Consider the following 23,707-nt stretch of genomic DNA (forward strand, 5'->3'; position numbering starts at 1 on the left):
TTCTGATTCTGAATAAAATATATCAATGTACCTTTCTGAAGCTTCACATTAAAATAAAATATATTATTTGGTCTATTGGTGTCGTGGTTCATTGGCCTTATATACTTTTATTACCCAACGGCGTGATAACACCAAAAACGTCTCAACCATCAGGTCAGCCGAGTTCATGCTTGGTCTTGGTAAGAGCAACTCACTCTAAACCACTCGATCCTTATTGACTGATCGGTTGCTAATTCGTCAATGTGTTACTCTCCAAAGATGCTTTGTTATCCAATTTTGATCACTGCATATTTCAATCTACGGCACACATTGATCACATACATTTGACACCGACGGCAAAGCCGGAAAAATGTAAAAAAAAAGTGCGCAGAGTGGCACGGAAATAGGAACACGTGGATTAAGAGAACGTAGTAACACCGGATAACTTTTGCTGTTCATAAAAGTGAGGCGGGCTTGTGCAGGACATCGTTAGGGGGAACGACGCCCAACGTGTCACGGAGAACGACAGTGGCAGCCAAGGGAGGGGAACGTGCCCTTTGAGGTGCGCCGGCCACAAAGGAGTATCGATGCAATCAACTCTTGTTGCAGGCGACAGGGTCGGTGACAGTCTTGGGCGAGGCCTCCGTCCAGCAGCGGATTTGGTCATCGCTGATTGTGGACGACGGCCATGACACACCGGCACACTGTCGCTGGGCAGGGTTTTAGTTCCCTTCTTCCGCTTAAGCGGGCTTCTGAATGACTGTATCTGAACCGCCGATCTTCCCCCCCACCCCAGGCACAGAATGTTCGATTTGTTCCAAAGCAACAGCTGCACCGCCCCCGACTGTCCACCAACAAAACATGTCCGTTGAGGCGGACCGTGTTGCGCAACCCTCGCCACCTTGGTCAATGTGCGCAGACCACCGCAAGTCACTTTCCAGTGCCTTGCCACCTTATTTCCTCCCTTAGGAGGTGAGCAGGGTGAAGAGTCAACAAAAAGCTACTTTATAAAATTAAACAAAAACTGTTTCTGCACATGAGAGGAACAAATGGGGGAAGCAGCAGCTCATCATCATCCTCATCTCTCGGGTTTTCCCCCTCCACATTTCAAAAAGTATAGGTGTTTAGAGCATTTGGCTGCCTTAAATGTCCACGCGATAAGCCACTTCGTTGAGCTACACAATTGTGGCCAGGTCGCTTCTGAAAAGAGAGCTTCGTAAGCTCGGTGGCTCTCACCTGGCAAAGAGAAAAAAATGGGTTTTACCCTTTCCGACAATAAAACAGGAGGTGTTAAGATGTTCAAACACCGAATAGATTCCTTTTGCAAGGAATCAAGTACTGCATTAACCACAATACAGTACGGGTGTTGAGCATGCAAACAAACAAGCCCTGATAATAATATATGCATTGTCTTTGAAACTGATTGGCCTACACCAAACAGCAGCCTTCTTTATGGCTTAGTCTCACCACCAGTGTCACACCAGGGAACAACACCAAAAAGCAAACAGCACAAAGACAATGCACTATCGCTCGGGGTGAGCAGCTATATCATGGGACCTTTTTGCCAGTATCAAAGTATGAAAAATTAAGAATAGGTTTCACCCTTTCTGGCAATAAAAACAGGTGTTTTTCATGACTTAAAGCTTTCGTGAGTGCAGAAATTAATATTCTTTGGGTCTTTCGGTAAAGTCACATAGACGTTTTGGTGACCCCTGCTATGTATGGCAAGGTGATGGTTTTGATTGGGTCATGATTTTGAAAGAACCATCTGAGAACCCAACCACCTTGCCATACAAGGTGGTCACCAAAAAGATCTAAAAAATCATGAGCAAACACAAGATCCAGGGTCGATTTAACACAGTACATAAAATTAGTGATCTGATCCCATCTGTGAAGGATGTGATCCCTGACATGCAATACCCCGGCGTCTACAAACTAAGCTGTGTCTGCGGCAGTAGTTACATTGGGGAAACTAAGCGGCATGTATCAGACCGGGTTCGTGAACATAAGGCAGATCTGAAATATGGTAGTACCTCGGCAGTGGCTAATCATTGTTTTAATGCGGTGGGCTCACGCGATATTGATTTCTCTAAGACGAAGGTACCGTATTTTCCCGCATATAACTCACGGGGTATACCACTTTTTACAAACAAAACAAGACCCTGCGGGGTATATGGAAGTGCGGGCTATCCCAAAAATATTTTACACATGTGACATGTCATAACTCGTTTAATGTTTTCATGGTAGGACTATCCACTATGCAACACTTACCTTTGACTAAAGCACTGCTGAATAAACCACTCACACTAAAATTGCACATGTTATCACGTTTTAAACGATTCGAATTGTTTGTACAATGAAACAACAATGTTTGAAGTGGGCGCACTTTGTTTACCGTAATACTTTCAGTGGCTGTATGGGGGTGTGAAAGTTTCAGCTGAGGCTATGGATTGCACAATGGGAAGGGCCTTAACAAGCATCTACCAGACGCGGAATCATAATTGCTGAGTCCCTTAGGCCGCTGCTATTGGCTAATCACTATACAGTTGCGACCATGAGCTTTGTTTCAAACTTCGAATGGCTTTGTTGCCAGGAGGCAATGGCATTACCGTAGTGCCGCTATTGTCTGCGCAGTGCGCAATCTGCCAGTGCTAAAACTGTACAGGGGTAACTACCGGTCCAGTAGCTGTAATATGATGAGGTCGAATGCTGGTAAGACTAACAGTACGCTTACTTACGGTACTTATCTACCAGTTATGTGTTACTTATTTATTGGATATTTACTTTTGTTACTTATTTACTGTTTAAAGTTCACTCTTTTCCGGTTAGTTTGTTTTCTTTGTGCACATTATGATTTTAATGTTAACAATTGATAGTGGAATGTATTACAAATGTAAACTTTGCATTAATATGATGAAATTAAGCTGTGGTAACGACGTGAAAGATATAAATTTCGATTTAAAGCTTTCGTGACTGCAAGGATTCATCTTCTTTGGTTCTTTCGATAAAGTCACGTAGAATGAGAATAAAATAATAAAATAAAATAAGACAATAAAATTCTCAGGACGTTTCGGCCGCAACACAAGTAGCCTTCTTCAGGTGAAAGAACAGAACTCTCGGGACGAGAGAGCTTGAATGAACGCTGCAAAGATTCGTAGCATCTTTATAAAGCTCGGTGAGAGGCGTGGAGAGCCTTGACAAAGGAGTTTACCTATCAAAGCAGGAGAATTTAGCATTGAAATAGCTGAAGGATTAGCTTGTGACAGAAATAGCTGTGTCAAAGTCAAAGTTTACATATCAACAGAGGCATTTAGTATATGGACGCTAAAGGCCTCCAACTACCAACTATCATAAAGTAAACCGATGTGAAAAAAAACTAAATATATATTACATCAATATAATAAATGTACTTAATATATTCTTCAATAAGCTGAGCTATTAATCACAAAGCAACTGGGTATACACTACACTATATAATGAATACCATATAGTAAACCAATAAATAAAAATATAAGCTCCCTCAATGTTATCAATAAACTCTTTATACTCCCCCAGCAGCTGAGCCACCAACAATAAGTTGTTAGAAATCAATGCCATATGGCGAAAAATGGTGGTTTTTTTCCTTCCCCTCAACGCCAGCACCACGGAGAGCGACGTTCAGGTGGATGAGTAAATCCATGCTCGGAACGGAGGAGGGGGGAGAGAGACAGCTGCGAGGCACTATTATACTCCATGTTATAAACCACACCATTAACCGTGGTGTGAGAGGTATTAAGAGGCAATGCCAGTGAAAGAGCTGCGGTCTGACGGTCACTGTAAAATACAATTAATTAAGAACCGAAATGGTTTAAAACATCTTTCCAATGGTTACTAAGCCAGAATCCATCTTCTCGGTTGAAATTGTCTCTGTGCTTGTATATGTGGATGACCTCATGAACGAATATCTCATGGTAGCCAGTTGGCTTGCAAAGAACCTCCGTCTTGGAGAAGTCAATGTCATGTGAACCCACTGAATTATAACAGTGATCTGCCACGGCAGAATAATTCGTCCAACCGTGTTTCAAGTCTGCTTTATGTTCGCGGATGCGGTCCGAGATATGTAATTTGGTTTCCCCAATGTAGTTGCTACCACAGAGGCACTTTAGTTTGTAAACGCCTGGGTACTGTATGTCTGGAACAGCATCTTTCACAGATGGAACCAGATCACGGATTTTATGTACTTTGTTAAATCGGACCTGGATCTTGTGTTTATTCAGGAATTTGGAGATCTTTTTAGTGACCCCTGCAATGTAGGGTAAGGTGATGGTTTTGAGTGGCTCCTCAAGAGGATCCTTCTTCATGACTGGAGTGATGGCTTTGCGGATTGTGTAGTCGGAGTAACCATTAGCCCTGAGAGCCTGGTGTACGTGCTTGAGTTCACTGGCAATGTGTTCCTGGTCGGAAATGCATTGGGCTCTATGGTATAGAGTCGTGATGAGAAAGTTCTTCTGGGATGGATGGTGGTGGGAATCCGGTTTCAAGTAAGCATCTGTATGGGTAGCTTTTCTGTAGACAGAATGGCTCATTGAACCATCAGGTCTCCTTTTAATTAAGACATCCAAAAAGGGTAGCTTGCCATCTTTTTCGACCTCCATGGTAAATCTGATGGATGGGTGCATGGAATTGACGTGGTCGGGAAATTGGTCTAGAGCAGGCTGGCCATGTGGCCAGATGACAAAAGTGTCATCCACGTACCTCTTCCATAAGGTCGGGCGTAGAGTGGCAGTCTGGATGGCGTCAGTTTCAATTTTTTCCATGAATACGTTGGCTACAACCGGAGACAGGGGGGAGCCCATTGGGGTGCCCTCAGTCTGTTTGTAGAAAGTTCCATTCCAGGTGAAGTATGTGTTGGTTAAGCAATGTCTCACCAGGGGGGGTACATCAGTATGCAGTCCTTGATGAACCAAGTCTTCAATGATTGCGATGGTGTCAGGTACCGGAACTTTGGTGAATAAGGACACCACATCAAAACTGACAAGCAGGTTGTCTGGGGACAGGGAAATGCCTTTGATTGTCGATACCAGGTGAGTAGAATTTAGTACCGCAGAGGTGGTTTTTCCAGTGAAAGGTCACAGTATATCAGCCAGAAAACGTGCCTGTTTATAGGTGGGGGAGTTGATAGTAGAGACGATGGGACGAGGGGTGTATTTTCTTTGTGTATCTTTGGGAGGCATATAATCTTGGTGGTCTGGCAGCAGAGGGTTTCAACAAGAACTGTTTGGTCTGATCAATTAATGCTGTTGAATCAGAGATGATTTTGTTCGTTTTGGTAACCAGGCTGTTGGTGGGATCTCTTTTGATTTTTGTATAGCTGCCATCGTTGAGTAGTTCTTGAATTTTGTTGTTATATTCTGTTTTGTCCATGATGACAGTGGCATTGCCCTTGTCAGCTGATAGGTACGACAATGTCATCTCTCTTTTTTAATTGAGATATTTCAAAGCGTTCATCTTTGCTGATGTTGCTAGGTGGCATCTTAGCGTTTTTGAGGGTTGCAGCGATTTCAGATCTTGATACGTCTGCAGAGATGTGACTCAAGCCCTTGAGTGCAACGTCGACATGGGCAATTATATCATTAACTGGTATGTGTCTCGGTGTGACAGCAAAGTTTAGCCCTTTAGCTAGAACGGATTTGAGGCCATCAGAAATGGAACTGTTACTGCGATTAATTACGACTTTGTTAACGTCTATCTTTTCGGTGTGTGGATCCGATTTTTTGTTGGAGAGGCGGTTAAATTTGGAAATCAAATTGTCCCTACATTTGGTCGACATAGTGGCAGCCGAAGAGGTAGTCATATTGTCTACATGTTCCCAATCCGATGTAGACATTGTTGCTGTCAATGTTAAGTGTGATTTGTAGAGTATCTTGTCTAACTGATCTAGTTCGGTGTATGTAAGTTTGATTTTTTCGGATATAAGAGTTAAGCTAGATCTAGCTAGAATTCGTTTTGCATTAAAGGAAGTTGCAGCAGCAGAGGTTAGTGTAAATGCGGTTGGTATTACCTTAGAGTCGCGGCATCTCTTCAGAGAGGTGAGAGACTCGATTAGTTGAGCCTTCTCGTCCCGGAGTCTGTTGAATGATCTTAAGGTTGTATGGAATCCCTCCCCGTAGAGGCGATTAAATTTCGATTTAAAGCTTTCGTGACTGCAAGGATTCATCTTCTTTGGTTCTTTCGATAAAGTCACGTAGAATGAGAATAAAATAATAAAATAAAATAAGACAATAAAATTCTCACGACGTTTCGGCCACAACACAAGTAGCCTTCTTCAGGTGAAAGAACAGAACTGTCGGGACGACGGAGCTTGAATGAACGCTGTTAAGATTCGTAGCGTCTTTTAAGCTCGGTGAGAGGCGTGGAGAGCCTTGACAAAGGAGTTTACCTATCAAAGCAGGAGAATTTAGCATTGAAATATCTGAAATTTGTTGAACACAAAACGCTATTTTTGCGGGGTGTATGCGTCCGCGGGTTATATGCGTATGCGGGCTATATGCGGGAAAATACGGTACTTTGCAAACCCACTGGCTATCAACAAAGATTCGTTCATGAAGCCATCCACATATACAGACACAGACACAACTGAGCAATCATTGGAAGGACGTTATCAGCCAGTTCAAGTCATAACTGACTGTGATGTTCCCATCCTACCACCTTCCGATGTTAGTTATTCTTTTCGGCTCTCATTTTACATTAACAGGTTAAATTTCCCACACTAACCTAGCCTCCTCGCTCGTCGAGCTCGACGTTGCTGCTCTGCGATCTGACATTAACATGCTAATTTCTCACATTAACATCGCTAGCCCCGCCCACTTCATTTATGACCCTTGGGCTACACCCATTTTAAACCTTTAAAACAGTTTGCCTTAGCAGCTTTCCCCCCCTCTTTTTTTGCTTCCTAATGACGATCGCTTGTGTTGTGTTGTGATCGAAACAGTCGTAGTTTAAAAAAAAATATTTGAACCTATCTCCGTGACTTTACCGAAAGACCCAAAGAATAGGTGTTTTTCAGTCACCTTCACCCAAAAGCCCACTTTTCTTAATGCTCAAAATGTGCATTGTTATACTTTGGCACGTTTTCAAATACCCCTCAAGTCTCGCCCTCCTCCCAAGCATTTACCAGGAAATGTTCTACTTTTCCAGTCGAGGACCACGATCCTGACCGTTATGTTCAAGGGTACTACAAGGCAGCTAATTGATCCTATTATTAATTACGTGGATAGGGCGATTATTTACCACAGATAACAGGCTCTACCTACTATAATCACCCAGGAATGTATGTCCTTAACGCTCGTGACGTCCCTTCACATCGACCAGCCCCCCTCATTAATAATCATGAATAGGTTGCGTCCTCCAAATTAACCCGCCCCTCATTAATAATCATGAGGGGGTGACGTCACTCCCCATGGATAACCCCCCCCCCCCCTTATTAATAATCATGAGCAGGTGACGTCACTCCACATCGCACAGCCCCCCTCATTAATAATCATGAACAGGTGACATCCTCCAAACGTACACCACCCCTCCATTAATATTAGAGTGTGACGTCACCACATGGGGGGGCGAGGCGCCTTCTCCCCCCCTCCTCAGTGTCAAATTATAACCTTCACTACAAAGGCAGAACCCTCATGTCATGCGATCTCTGTAACGCTATTGAGACATCAAAGTAAAAAGGACGTCTTGATGAACAAGGGATTATAACCTTTAAATGAAATAAGTCTGTGTCACTACGGCCTTACAAATTGCACACGAATGGATGCAATGAATATCACGTTGCGGTCTGCTTTTCGCTAACGCTATTGAGACATCAAAGTAAAAAGGACGTCTTGATGAACAAGGGATTATAACCTTTAAATGAAATAAGTCTGTGTCACTACGGCCTTACAAATTGCACACGAATGGATGCAATGAATATCACGTTGCGGTCTGCTTTTCGCTTGCAAGTTTAAAATTTACTGCAATACACCCATCCTTGGACGGGCAAAAGGCTAGTTTCTAATAGTTACCCCCGCATTACTTTGCATAAGAGGAGTGTACTTTACTCCCCACTCATCTGCCCGGAGCGGGGGTTCAGCCAACACCGCTCCGTGACGAGGAGAGAGACCCTATTCAGCCGATCCTTACTCTGGCTCCCCACAACGACCACGCCTCCGTCACGGGGTCCCCCTTAAGAACCCCTTGGGCGGCTCCTCCCCCCAGCTCGGCTCCGTCCATGTTCCCAAAAGTGCTCTCCGAAAGCCCCATTCATAACCCGTGACGTTACGTCATTCTTGACTTTCAACCCGCTCACACCTCCTTCTGTTCACCCCCTCATTGGTTACTCACAATACTTCTCTATACTAGTAACGAATTGGCGTGTTCTGTTTACGTGACAAACCTTACTAATTGGCTGTGTTGGGTGGTGGTGGGTTTTTACAACCCAGAATGTGTCCGATCTCATCAGATGTCTGTGGTTTAGCAGGATTGAGCCTGGATAAGCAATGGGCTAGCTGGGCAACCACCATGCACAACAGGTGTTATAAACAGATGGGTAAATGCTTGTGGGCAGCAGGATGCAGTGCAGCCAAATCTCGCGTTGTACCGCACTCGTACGCTGCCACGTTTATGCTCCTCGACCTTCATCAGCCCCCCCCCCCCCCCCCCCGTGAGGTACAGTCAAACAAGCCCTACAGGCTCGCACGACATGGGGAGGGGGGGGGCTCATTCAGCCAGTGGCTTAGTGTTTGCTGAGGCACGGGAGGTGAAGGGGCAGGTACACACCCCGCAGCTCACGTCAACTCGTGCACATTCCAAACAACCCACACCCTTCACCTGACACTGTAAAACCCAGAGGGGAGAGGCGGGAGAGCCACACTCGTTTCCTCACCAAACCGGAATTTCACGGCTTTGCGTCACGCTGCACACGAGTGCAGCGATAAATGCGACATCAATGAGCAGCAACCTCCATCTTCAGCAGGGAGGCGTTTGACTTTTTTATGGCTATACAGCGTTGCGAGCAAAGTGGCAAAACCCGCATGCAGTAAATCACGACATACTATGTAAATTACAATACAAATTTGGAGGTTTGTCATGTCTACGAGAAGAGAGGGCATATTTATTTGTGAGACAGAAAGTGTTTGGTTGGTGATTGGCTGAGGTGAAAAGCAAGGTCTGGACCCTGGATTTGAACAGAAGATTGGAGTCAACAGCATGGATTGCTGGAGGAAGGGAGGTTACAAGACTTGAGGGCAACAAAGGGAGGAATGAGTGAACTACTGAGCGAAGGTTGACTGGGGGCTCGTTCACTCCTTGGCTGCTGGTGTGGTGAGTTCGTGGAGGAGGGGAGCACAACGAAAGGAGAGGTTTACGAGCACGGTTGAGTGACGAACGGGACAGCCACCACTGAACTCTCACAAAGTCGCACTCATTTTAATGACCGTGTAGAAAATTATGAACCGACTGGCATTTGAACTTGCAATGTATGTGTGTTGAACTTATTTGGCACCGTACATAGCCAACCGTGCTAATCGGAGGTGTGGGGGAAGGACAACAAACTAAACTTTAAAAGCAGTTTAAAATAAATTAGTTTTCAATCTAGACTTAAAAGTGGAGGTGTTTAGTCTAGACTTAAAATTGCATAGCTCCAGTGGTCTCCTAATATCGGAAGGAAGAACGTTCCAGATGGCCGCAGAAGCGCATCTGAAAGCGCGATGTCAGTGACTGTCTTTGTCCGATGGCCAGCCAAAAGCCACTGTGACGAGGATAACCGATTCCAAAGTGCAAGTAAGCGCCCTAACCAAAGCACAACGTAGTGCAATATGTCCATAGCTAACAGTGAACACATTATCAACAACTATTGATCTAGGGAAGTGTCAAACGCGGCCCGGTCGTCCCCCCCCCCCCCCAAGGTTTCTGTGACAATGCGTGGCTACTTCCTCAGTGTCTTTGCACACGTGAGAGTTACGTGGGTGGCTCTGAGATCAAGAGCGTCTGAGCTGGAAATGCTTAAAACATGTTTTGTCGAAAAGAGGAAGCCGCCTACCAGCCAATAAACTAAATTCTCAAGCGGAGGGAGTTGTCTCAGTCTAGTCATCGATGAGTGGCAGGGCAGGTGGGAAAGTCTTGCCCCCCCACCTCCCTTCTCCCCACTACAGTGTGGACCAGATTATACTTTAAAAGGTAGCTCTGGTTATAGCTGCATCGGTGGGCCATTCTCTAACGAGGGTTTGCGTTGCTCAATGAGGATTCCCAAGAAGTATTCTTTAATTCCCCAATATACCACCGACAGCGCAATCTGACATTTTTTGTAAAAAAAAACTGATTTTCACTTTTATTAGCGCTCAAAACTAGAAAATAATTATTTTGACCCTAGAATTAATAAAATCTGATGTGCTCAATGAAAGTGTGTGGCTCGCAAAAAGAAAATTATACACATCGAAAGGAAGACCACCCACTTTTATTGAGCACATGAAATTTGATTATTTCCGGGGTCAAAATAATTTATTTTATACTTTTGAGTGCACATAAAAGTGTGCGCATTGAAAATCTTGTTTTTTACCAATTTTTGTGTGTACTTGTTGCTCTCGCACAAAGAAACAAGCAAGCCACAGCGGCCACTCTGGCGCCATGACGAGTGGCGATAGAAGCGCTCCTTTCATTGGTTACAGGCTGGCCAGCAACAGCCGCTGTGATTGGACTAGACGTTTGCTGCCTTAGGTGTGGGCGCGACCATACGTGATTTTTAAAAGTTGGGGTGGAATGTTCAATTATTGATTAAAATGTAGTTAAACACACGAATAGGACCACGATGGGCGGGACCTGGACCGTTTTTTTGATCAAATGTTTAATTGTCAAGCGAGGCGGCAAGTCTGTGTAGAAATTTCAGCTCTTTAAGGCTTCGTAGATCCGAAGATATTAAGCGTCAAAGATTCCAAAGAATAGAAACGGACAACACGGCAAGTTCAATAAAGTGTGTAATAGTAAAAAAAACTGTGGGGGGAAAATATATATAATTCTATTGTTCTTAAGAGGGATTTTAGTCATCTCGTGAAGCCACCCCAACCCGACTCCTACAGTCTCCCCTCCCCGCACCACTACCACTGCTGTACGCACTCCCCCAAAGACAAAGATCCCCTGTGTAGCCTTAACAAACTGTTGGGGTAAGTGCTGTTGGCGAGTAGGACCTATGAAGGTCCGCACGGCACATGACGGGGTGGGTGGCCAGCACCACGCCTGGTCGAACGGCCGGCCGCCTTTGTCTCCCCAATGGAAATGTTTACACACCACACCAGGCACTCATTTGAGGCTGAGTCGACCTAGGGGAGGCCCATGACTAGTTCAAATAATCGTCACTGATGTTGGCCGTGAGTCGGCAGGCATCGAACTCGGATCGCAGGGTTCGTAGCGCAGCGCACTAACCGTTATGCTACCGCTCCCCATGCACTTTCTCACCCCTTCCACAATCCCCAAAACTACCAAAACCAGCTCAACACCGCGTCTGGGGGAGGAAACAGGGCCTGAACCGAAAGAGGTGGAGCCTACAGAAGAAGAGGTTGGGGCCTACAGAAGAAGGGGTGAGGCCTACAAAGGAAAGGCGCAGAGCCGGAAGAGGAAGAGATGGGGGCCCCATGTCAGAAATGGTTGGGGCCTAAGAAGTAAGGGGGTGGGGCATAAACAGGATGGGCCGGGTCTTACAGAGGTTGCATTTCACTGTTGATTTAAAATAATTAAAGCATGTAAAAAAGCATATAATAAAATACGTGCAGCAGGCAGCATACTTCTCGTGATGCAGATGTGGCCCACAGGCCAACTAGTATATATTTTTATTTCTTGCATTTGAAAAGGAGACCCAAGTGGTCAGATAAAACGCGGCGCCTTTCCAATCAAAGATAACTCACATTGGTTGGTCTGTATCGCCAGTCCTTCCTGCTGCACCGGCTGTTGTGGTTGAAGCTGCTGTTGCTGTTGCTCTTCACTGCACCTGTGCCCAAATCGGATGACCCTGGTGGGAATGGTGCTTCCCTCGTTGCCCACGGATCCTTCCATGGCACCAAGACGATGCACTGACAGTGACAGCTCGCGGCTCAGGCCGCTGAACAGCATGACCAGCACATCCACGAGGCTGCTCAGCACAGCGTCCACACCCTGGAATGCCTCCATAGATGGTGTCCCAGCGTCGTGGGGCTCGGCACCCTGCAGGGCCTTCACCACCTGCCGCAGCACGGCGTAGAAGCCGAAGGGCAGGCGATCGCGCGCCGCGGCCAGCAGCTCGGCCCGCACGAGTCCATCCCCGACGCAGGCGCGCAGGACCCCGTAGTCCCGGATGCCCAGCTCAGAGTCCATGGCCCGGGCCACCTCCGCGTTCACGCCCTGTGCCTCCAGCCATGCTGGGAAGTCCCTACTCGCCTCCAGCACCGGGGTGGACACCGTGCAAGCCATTCCGCCGCCCGCCCCCCCCACCCCAGTGGAAGTTTTCAGTAGAAGTTTGAACCCTTTTCGACTTTGCCAATGTCCCACACGACCAAAGCTGAAATTGAAGTGCAGAACAACAACACATTAATTGAGAATGCTTCTTACAAACATCACAGTAAGACAAGTTGCCCATGCTACAAGCATGACACATGCAACAGTGTTCATCATTGCGTCCTGAAAAAAGACCAGCAGACATTGGCTGTGTTGCAAAATGTGTAGGAAACGCTCCTGACCATACCAACATCACTCACCTGGGCTGCACAGGAACACTCGCCTGTGTGACAAACAGACACAAATCACACATACACACTCGTACTCAAGACTAACCACATACACACACACACTTGTGTCACTAATTCACATGAACCACTAACTCGGGTAGTTTTTCCTCTTTACAAGAAGGGATCGAGCTTATTGTAACAATAACCAGGGCATCTCCCCTCAAGTGTGCCGGAAGAGGTCCCGGCAAGGATTATGCAACATTGTGGTTTCGGGCAGGGGCGGTCCAAGACAATTTGCAATATTCTCCCTGTGTTATAACTAGCAACAGGAACACACGCTATTTGCCACCAAGTGGCAGTGATGTCATTACAGCACTTGTGCCAGGCTAGGTGCACTTTGAGGCCACGTGAAGTCAGAATCAGAAAATATATTTGTACTGGAAGAATCAGACGAGCTATAAAGCTCTTCTGTCACAGATGTCCAGTGTAAGTGTAGGTCTCTTCTTCCTTCTCCTCGAGGCTTGTGTGTGTGCGGGTGGCATGTGTCACGCACACACTCAGTCGGAGACAAGGTAGTCGTGGGAGGCACCGTCCTTCCCTTTTATTGTGCTTACGCCACCAACTTCGGCCCCCTCTCTCACGACCACGCTGCCGTACGACCCGGCCCAGACACGACCCTGTCCGCGTTGCACTGACGGCGTCGACCGAAACAGCCAACTACTGTCCGGCCGTGCAATGATCGGGTGAAGGCGGCAGCGACAAAGGCAACGACAACAACGAAGACAAGACGAGTCCACTCCCAGAACCGGCAGCCCAGAGCTCTTGCTCTCCGCTGCTCATATTCCCCTCGGCGTGGTCTGGCTCCGCTCTAGCCGCGCCTCCCTTCTCGAACCCACCAGAGGGTTCCAGGGGCCTCCCCATGAGGTCTACCGTGACCCTTGCTCCAGTTACTCTGCCCTGCCGGCACATCCGTGTATATGCTCAACGGCGTGTGCGCCAAGTGTCTACCTGCAGTTGCAGCTGCTGTACAAGTCAGCACTGTGTCACTACATAAGTATTGAAGTCTCAGGTGTCACGAGTAAAATGTCCTAGATGCACCACCACCTGCGCACCCCAATTTTTCTACCTTGCCATGTTTTATTCACCAGATCCTCTGCTGGAGGGCATCTGCCTCCAATTTCCCAGCAGCATCTTTTTATAAGCCTTATCCACACAAGGTCAACCTTGACATCGCTGGTACCAGTCAATGGTAAGTCCACACATCTCCAGGTCAATGGGCACCACATCAGCCCATCTTCCTTTCTAGCCCATACTGTCAACTTAGCCCCCCCCACCCCCTCTATCTGGTGAAACAAAAAGCTATTTGGGAATGCTATTGCTGGGCAAGTAAGCTACCTGAATCAGCCACAACACGGCTCCATGGTATGTCCTCTGGTAAAATGGCGTTCTGGCATGTTCACCACTCATTGCAGAGATGCACGGTTCGAATCCACCAACCGCCCTGATTAATTTAATATCCATTTTTAACAAACACCTTCTACTTCAAAGTGGACATCAAAGATACAGTCGTATCAGTTGGCAAGAGCAGACCATTTGTGTTCCGAGGTCATAGTGCAAGTTTGCAAAATTTGATAAATTATCCGCAAAATACTAATTGGGTTTATAAATCGCAATCATCACTGCCGACAGAGAAAACTTGGCAAAACTCTCCTAAAAAAAGTCATGAGGCTCGCCTGGGTAAACACATATGATAATTGTAATAACACATCCTCTTCTGCCGGAGCTCACTCATGGGACAACGTCCATATCTTTAAAAGATCGACAAAAGGCTTCGCACAATGTACTCCAGATGAACCCAGGATGGACTGTGGGAAGGCAGGCAGGAATGTTGTGTTTATGTAAAGGGGTCAGTGTTTCATAAGCATAGGGATGGATAGGGTACGATTGTGGCCAAAAAGACCCAGCAGTTTGTGTGGAGTGACAAGACCACAATGTTCCGCAACTGATAAAAATATCACTTCACTGATTCAGTGAGAGTTCTGCTGCCAAACCACAGCTGGTTATGAGCACTGTCTGTGTATGGAAACTTCTTTACCTTCTACACCACCTCACCACTCAAAGAGTGGGGCTGATAGTAAGGCGCTGCATCTTTGTGGCGAGCTCCAGCTTCAGCAGCAGAGTCTCCAACACATTCTCAGCAAGTCCCAACTCATCGGCATACTTAACATGGTTGACCAGCAGGGAGCCATCCCTAGACTTCACCTGAGGCATTGATCAGCCTGCCACCGTGTCTGTACCAGATGGAAGTTCCACCGGCACAGGCATGGTAAGCTTGTTAAACTATACGGTCAGAAAATGTGTTAAATAGTAGAAGGGCCAGAGGACGTTTCTGTCACAACCCAGAGTGAGGAGGGAAGAGCTGTAAACTGCCAGCCATTTAAGCTTGACCCAGACCAGCCCACCATCATGAATCATGAAGATCCTTAATGATCAGGGACCTGACAAGCATGAAGAATCCAAAGGTCAAGCTGTAGGCCCTGTTGAACTTCCCTACCACTCTGCTGTAGAGCACGTGGACAGAGAATTTGGCACTCATGCAGGTCCAACCCTCTGTGAAAAAAACACACAATGAGGCCCCGCAAAGCTTCTCTACAGTCTGCCTCGCAAGATGATGCTGGGTGACACTTAGCAAGACTTTCCCTGACATACTTAAGCAGGGCGATATCCTTATAACTGTTACAAAAAGCACGTGTTCCCCTTCGTATACATGGGGCACAACCACATCATCCTCTCAATCCTGCAGAACTCAGCCAGTTGTCCAATAATTTACAGGAATATTAAGGTAAAGCAGACTGCACACAATCACCACCTTCCCCTAGACCAGTGCTTGGGAGACATTACTGTCCAGTGATTTACTGTATGTGGTTTCAGGCTCTCGATTGCTCTTCACTCCTCTTCAGTAGATGGCACATCAAGCGAGTAACTCGTGAGCTGATGTTGGCTAGCTGCTCCAACCTTTATGGCTCCACAACCATCAGTCAGGCCACCCTTGTCCCAATGTTATTTGGGGTTCTTCTCCCCCCACCCTCCGCCCAAAGACCTCAAATATGTTTCGAAAGTCTGCACACCTACTCCGGCGGGAATCCTGAAGCTCAGCCACATTTCCTCTTGGTATCAGATGCCAATCCCAACTGTAAGCGTTGTTCAAATTCTCACTTGCAATTTACAGAAGCTGAGACCACGGTATCTTGGAGTTTAGATGGGATTCAGGGTGGGATGCGCACCGCCACAGTAAAATAATGGCGGCAAGCTGATGATGGTCAATTGTCAGATCAGCTCAATGGTATAGGTCCTGGTGTCAAGGACATGGCTACACATTCACCGTTCCGCCACTACATAGTCCAGCAGATGTTCTTGCTCGGACACGGCATGGATCCAATGTGTGACTGTGCTAATGATGGAACCATGTTAGGGAATTACAAGTCCATGGGTTGCAGAATAATCTAGCAACCTCCTGCAAGTATTTTTGAGTTTATCTGGCCCATGCCTTCCAATAACTCCTGCCCAAGTACAAGCATTGTTATCCATTTGGGCACACCTACTAAGATTGTTGTATTTTGTCTTGTGGAACCAATTTAGTCAATATCGAGGAAAGGTCAAAGAAGGCATCCAACTCATCAGCCTTGCCTGCATCCAATGACAGATGTTCGTCTTCAGTGAGGGCAAAGGCCACCAACTACCAGCATTGCTCGCTTCGTGCTGATAGATGGGAAGGTGAGCACAAAATCTCTGGGGGTTCACGGCCTCCCGCAACCCACCACTATACTCCCAGGCCCCTTGATTGTAAGAGCCCTCACTGTTGTTGGCTCTTGAGTAGACAGAGGACTGTCTACCTCTTGTGGTGACAGTAGCTGCAACAAGTCAAATGCACTTCCTAGAGTCCACACAGATCCAGGCAATACCAGAGTAACGGAAGCCTCTCCTCCCCAGCAAGGGTTCGGACATACCCACGTGGGCAGCCGTAGCAATTATCTTTTTATTTCTGGAAGCTTCTTGAAGGGGGAGCGCGTCAGCCCCCTTGATCCACCAAAAAGGGAGTTTCACCAGGAGACTTTAGGGACACCTGCACCCTCGGGGCCTCTGGAACACATGCTTGGGGTTTTCACCTCATGGTCCTTTGGCAAACAATTTTAAGGGCGTGGGTATACCAGCCACTTGCACTTGTCCACAACACACTAACCGATACAAGGACAATTACCCCCCAGAGTAGCATACATAGACTGTTTGGAGAAAGTGCTGTTAGAGAGCACCGATTTAGGCTGGGAGAGTGCACAAAGGGGTGGGGGGTGTAGTCAACACTATGTCAGGCTGTCTTTCCCCCCACCCCCCAGTGCCGATGTTTACGCACTGCACTCCGTACTCGTTTAAGCAGAGTCAACCCAGGGGAAGGCCAAGAACTGGTTAGATATCATGGCTGATGTTGGCCATGAGCAGGAATCGAACTCAGGCCTCCAGGTTCGTAGCGCAGTGTACTAACCGCTACCACAAACTCCAAGAGACATATACTGTACATACTGAACATGCACTCATTACTAACCCCGACAACACCACACACACATGCCTTACTTGCGTCAGCAAGTCAACAAACACACAGCAGACATCATGCTTCTGTTGCATCGTCACTTACAGTGCGAAGCGTGCGTCGCCAGTCACTGAAACTTGACACTTGGAAATGCGGTATCCTGTCCAGTGGACGCTGGCACCCTGCCTAGCTGGCACTCGGTCATTCCTAGCAAAGCATTGATAATTTTAAAAAATTACACCAACAAGGGGTGGATCTGCAACTGCCATTATTGACACAAAAGGCATGGCAAATCTTTTTGGTTCATATATTAGCGGAACATGTGTTTCTTAGATGAAACTAAGATTTGCAATGCATGCATACAGTAACTCCTCGCTTTTTTGCACAAGATGCGTTCCTGAAAGGCGCCGCATTAACGTGGAAAAATGCGTTAAGCGAGGAATCGCATTTGCTACCGAATCCAATTTGCACTTCAAAATCAGCCTGCAGTCATCCCATGGCGGGACAAAGAATTGAGTATGAGGGCAATGGTATCATTCTGCCTACTGTATCATTCCACGTACTGTATCATTCCGTTCAGCCACGCAGCTCAAGAAAGTAGGTCGTCGCCAACCACTTAGAAACTGCGCCATAATGGCGCGCATTCCATGTTTGGCGAAGTGTTCCCTCACGGAAGAATGGCATCACAGAAAAAAAGGCATAGCGTGAACACGCATTAAGTGAGGGGTTACCATACCATACGAAACTGAATACCCCCATAAGACTTGAGTTCCAATGGTACACCAAGCATTGTGCTTAATAGGTGTGCTTCAGAACTTGCACCAGTTCTTAAAAGACTCTTCAAGCTCTCAAATAGCACCAAGGCTGTACCAGGGACTTAGAAATTAGGCAGGGGACTGCAGTCCAAACAAAAAAAGGGCGATCCATATCGTGCAAGTAAGTATCGTCCTATCACCTTGACTTCGTTACTTGGCAAAGTGTCTCCATCTATCATCAACAATCAGCACCTCCATCGTGGAAGCGTCGAACCTATAGTGACGCAGCCTAGTAGTATGGTATGTTCGCCGCTTATAACAGAGGTCGACGGTCCAAATCCAGCAGTCGCCCTGAATTATCCAGGAAGGGGCATTAACCGTAATAAGAAATATCCTGTCTGCTTTACAGTGGACGTTTAAGATCCCGTTATGTCATTTGTTTCTGCACGAGTTATTTTCAACCCCCGTTTTAATTCTCACCTCCTTCAACTCCACTGGATTCCCGTTTACTACCGCTGCCTTTTCAAATATCTGACAAAAGTTTTTAAATCTCCTTATTGTCTTGCCTCACATTATCCTGCCTCTCTCACCTCCTTCCATGTTCCCTCCCTCATCCTATTCATTCCCAATCTTCTCTACTCTGTCCTTCCTCCCTGTGCCCAATCCCGTCTTCGGTCCTTCTCCCTCCTTGCACCTCTCCACTGGAATAAACTTCCCTTTTACATTGAACAACACTACCTGTAGACTCAACACTGCCCATAGACTCAGCACTGCCCACAGGCTCAACGCCACCCGCAGGCTCAACGCCGCCCGCAGGGTCAACGCCGCCCGTAGGGTCAACACTGCCCGTAAGCTCAACGCTGCGCGTAGGCTCAACACTGCCCATAGACTCAACATTGCCCCTGTACATTGAGCAGTCCCCCCTCCTTAACCTCCTTCCGTTCCTCTCTTTAAAACCTCACCTCTTCTCTATTGCCCATTCTCTTCCCTCCCCTCACCCCTCTACTCCTTCCCGTCCCTCTCCAAACCTTGTGTGATCCCTAAGCAGCCTTCTATCGGTATCACTCATTCGGAAATCCGTGCACGCCCCTGACATCTAAATCATTTTATACTGTCACAATATTGTAAGCTATGTCAAGCGTTCTGAGTGAAGGTGCCTATAAATATACATTAGATTTACACGAGTAGGCCATTGAAATATTACCCACAAGTGACTAAATTGGGATAATACATAACATCGCCCACATCCGCAAAAACTTGACAGGGCCCTCTCGAAAAAGAGTCTTGAGAGAGCGAAGATTTCCTAGGTAAACAAACATAAAACTTAATTACATTCCCAGCCGTACTAAAATAACCTATCTGATTCACAAAACAATCTCCTCTGACCTCTCACAGATGGCTATATTGTTGATTTGGCTAATGCTGCATCGCAAAAGCTTTATTTAACTTTTGTTAGCAAATTTTTCTTTAACGCTGAACAATTATCCCTCATATCTCATATAAAAAGCTAAAACGCAGCTGAAGTTAGAATACTGTTATTATATATCCGAGATGGAGCACACCTAGATCCTACCTTACCATACTTGACAGCGCTCAATGTAAAGCAGACGCGTAGATTGATGATCCAGCTCTTTCCGATTTACTAATGGTCAGTAGTAGCGTCCTTTTCATTCATTTACCGCTACTAGCATGGTTACTGTTCCCGTGAACTTCACACATTGGTTTCACTCTAGAAAGAGGTGAAAGCTCTCAATTATGACAATGGTCCAACACAACAGCTTCATCGTCGATCACACCACAGAGCCTTCCCTCGAATGGACTTGCCAAGGATCATTTGGTCTGCTTTGAACCACATCGGAACATCGATAGGCAGGTGGCCACCGATTGCTCCGGTGGAAGATGAAAAGTCAGCCCACGAATTGTAACTGGGGCTGCTAGTAGCCAGGCGATGGAACACTTCAACCAACAATGCCCTCTTCGAACATTCAACGGCAACATCTCAGACATTCACAACATCATTCTTGTAAGGCCTCAAGTGGCTCTCTGAACCTCAAAATATAACGTTGCTTATCACTCTGCCATAAGAAAGATAGATATGGCTTCCTCCTTTCACGATGAGGACTCGACCCTCCAGACTGACTGTTCATTCTTATCCATACAGAGTTTAACCACCACCTGACAAGGTCAAAACATTTTTATTTCTTGACTTTGACATTTCCTCTGACTGTTGAATTTCTCCAAAGTTTGTACAAGCTTGCTCAATTACATTCAAGAAAACGTATTAAATGCTTACGTACGGCAACTTTAAAAGTGCCGTTTGCTGTGAACCGCTTGGCGTTTTGGGCCTTTGCTCAACAATTGTGACGGAAACAAAACGCATCGAACAAAACCGCACCACCTGTATCATTGTTAAGCAATGGCGACACGATCTTTGCCCTCAAAATGCACGTGTCAAGCAACTAGCATAAGACAGAACACCGCAACTCAATCTATAACTGGCAAGAACCAAACAGCTCCAATGTGACAAGCTGCAAGAAGCACACACCCACATACCTCGCCTGTGTCACGAGCTTACATTACACGCAACAGACAAGAAGTTCCATTGACGAGGCAAATTATCGTTGTCAACAGCAGTGGTGCAAAGTACACATCGCCTACATCTAATTAAATATACAATGAAACCCAAAAAACTGGACTCAAGTAAGCTGGAATTCGGGGTATGTGGGAAATTATTTTTAAAAAAATGAACACGTGTAGTCGGATGTGTTCCATGGTCGATCTGCAAGCATCAGTCTATCAAGTAAGACATCTGGTGATGATATTAATTCCCTTTTTTGGACACTACTCTCTTAAATAAAATAAATTCCATTTCTCATTTGTCAAAAAAAAGATGTTAAACTAATTGACTTACCCTGGAAGCTCAGCCGTACAGTGAGTGCTATGCAATCGGAAGGTTGCAAGTAAAAATCCTGGGTGGAGATTGACTCGATCCATCATCCCTTTGGGGGTGGTCGTGTGGATTTTTCTTCGGATCCTCTTGGTTTTCCCCTCAACGTTTAGAAGCAAGCTTTTAGATTATTTGGCGACTATAAATTCCCCACATGCGATAAGCCACTTCCATGTGGGCCAGGTCACCACTGAAAAAGAGCTCACAACTTCAGTGGGCTTTACCTGGCAAAATAAGAATTACTTTTGTAGTCATAGTAGAACTATGTTTGATCTCTCAGGTTAAAGTGTCTCAGACTTCTGTCCTTGTCCCCCGCTGTTTATGCCCTACACATCTCATTTCCATGCTAGTATGGGGTAAATCTCCAAAGTCAAAAAGAATCTCCAAACATGATTTCCATTTAATTGACCATCAATTGTCATCACTAAATTGCTCATAAATCCCCCCCAAAAATGAAGACCATGCTCTTTCATCAAACAAACCAATGCAGTTTCATTCCCTTCACATATTACAGATATTGGAAACAACATTGTTTAATGGAGTGCTTCAAATACTTGGGTTTACTGATTGATTCAAAGCTTACATTCCAACCACATGTTGATCACATCTCAAAGAAAATCTAATAAAAAAAGAGTTTTTATACAGAAACAAACATTGTTTTCCTATTAAATTCCACCTGCAAATTGTTAAAGCTATTATTATACCAGTTTTTGACTACTGTGGCTCACTTACAAATCAGCTTCTAATGTAACACTAAACAGACTACACCTGCTTTACCATTCTGCTCTTAGATTTGCACTGGATGTGCCATACAGGACCCACCATTGTGACCTCTACTTAAAATCCAATCTCACGTCTCACAAGTGGCCCATCCCGGGTCCGAAGTCACTTTTCCCAGCCTCCAGTGAGGCAGAGTTTCAGCCGCACGATTTTATGTTTTTTTTTATAGGCACTAAATAATGTTTTTCATTCTATACATTTACCACGCAAGTTGTATTTAATACTAGAAAATATTCATCATATTTTAAATTCAAAACACTTCCCGTGTAATATTTCGGTTGATGTAGGGTAACATGAAACAAAAGGAGGGAGTGCTGTAATTATGAACCATGAACCAAACCCTAGTTTTCCCCATATGCCTTCAAGTTTGCAGATCATAGATTTTTCCAACTATGGCTATTTTCAATAAAGTAACCCCCGCGACAGACAAGGGTTTCCTGTATTTACTTTTCAATAGTTTACATTTTCCCTTGTCAAATTGATCATTTTGTGTACTCAGGCCCCAGGATTTGAGAAAATATTTATGTGCTCTCGATGTAATCAGCATGTCCCCTCACGGTAGCTCTACTAGTTACGAGGGTACTCGAGTAAAACAGAAAACCTGAATGATGACCAAAATAAACTATGTACAGCGATTATTTCTCACATAAAAATGAAACAAGATTCACTATCCATGATGTACGTCATGTAACATCCAAACTTAACGCATCTAAGGCACATGGTCGCAGTGGTATACCAAGGGCTGTGCCTAAAATTTGTGCTTCAGAACTTGCACCAGTTCGTCATGAGCTCTTCAAGCTTTCATATCGTACAGGGGGCCCCCTGATATGTCAGGGTTAGAGACCGGTAAGTTGCGACTTAAAATGAAATGGTGTATAACGGGGACTTCCCCCCCAAAAGAATACGTGTTAATGGAGGGAAGGGATAGGGACCACAAGATTGTAAACATTGCCTATGTGAGGCAAAGTGGGCCAACACTAACCGATTCACTCCAGTCACTTGGCCACCCTCCACCCATGTTGAACATTCGGTCTACCAGACTGACTGGTTTCACCTCATCCATACTGTGTTTAACCACTATACTGCAGTTCAAACACACTTGTCTTTCAGATGTTTTCTCTTGTATCGCTAGCCTTTGGAGTTCCTTCCCATATTCTCTTTTCCTACTGCATCTAAGCTGGACCCAAAGGGCTACCAACGTAGAAGAAAAAGGTTGCACATAAAAGGATACCTGATGCAGGCAGTGATTGAGACAGAAACTGGCACTATCTGGACACACAGGATGGGCAACAGGAACATTAAAAGTGTGTTGTTCGTAAAAATGGAAGGAACCGGAAAGACAGAAAGACCTAACAGAGAATGGCTTGACAACGGTAAAAAGAGATTGATGCCAGAAAGATGTGGCAACTACTTGACGCATATTGGCACAAAGACAGAGGAAAGTGGAAACAAATGACGTAAATGTGCAGTGGATATCTACGGGCTATCTTCCCATGGCTCGTGATGATGATTCTCTTTTCCAAAGCTCCTATAAATGTATTTTGATATTCTTTGGTTCTTTCGGTAAAGTCACGTAGTTAGAAATAAAATAAAAACAAATCACAAAGGTTTGTTCATGAAGCCATCAAGATATATAAACATAGACATAACTTCAACCGAGAAGATGGATACAAATTGAGCAATCATTGGAAGGTTGCTATTAACAAAAAAAACCTTAACTGTTCATGGTTGTCCCATCACATTTGCCGAGTACTAGTCTATTTTGCCGAGTAAATTTTCCCCCCCCCCCCCAAGCAACAATGCCAATGTTGCATTGGCATTGTTGCTGCATTGACGTTGTTGCTGCATTGGCATTAGTGCTGCATTGGCACTCGTGCACCACCCGTGTTACCGAGTTAACTTCCCCCTCGCATCCCCAGCTTTCTCGGCCTCCCACTTCTAGCCCTGCCCACTTCCCCCC

At 45.7% G+C, this 23,707-nt stretch overlaps 1 protein-coding gene across 5 annotated transcripts in view; it reads right to left on the reverse strand.

Annotated features, from left to right (window-relative positions):
• LOC116942181 (uncharacterized) overlaps nucleotides 1–23,707 on the reverse strand; it is a 102,925-nt gene that overhangs the window by 32,913 nt on the left and 46,305 nt on the right. For all 5 annotated transcript variants that reach the window (XM_032953836.2, XM_032953808.2, XM_032953817.2 and 2 more), the window contains one exon: nucleotides 11,889–12,517. In XM_032953836.2, the coding sequence (XP_032809727.2) occupies nucleotides 11,889–12,429 (541 nt within the window). In that variant the 5' untranslated portion in view covers nucleotides 12,430–12,517. The remainder of the gene's footprint in view (nucleotides 1–11,888; nucleotides 12,518–23,707) is intronic.

This window comes from Petromyzon marinus, chromosome 1, assembly GCF_048934315.1.
Source record: "Petromyzon marinus isolate PM22_M1 ecotype Great Lakes invasive population chromosome 1, UKy_Petmar_22M1.pri1.0, whole genome shotgun sequence".
Lineage (NCBI taxonomy): Eukaryota > Metazoa > Chordata > Hyperoartia > Petromyzontiformes > Petromyzontidae > Petromyzon > Petromyzon marinus.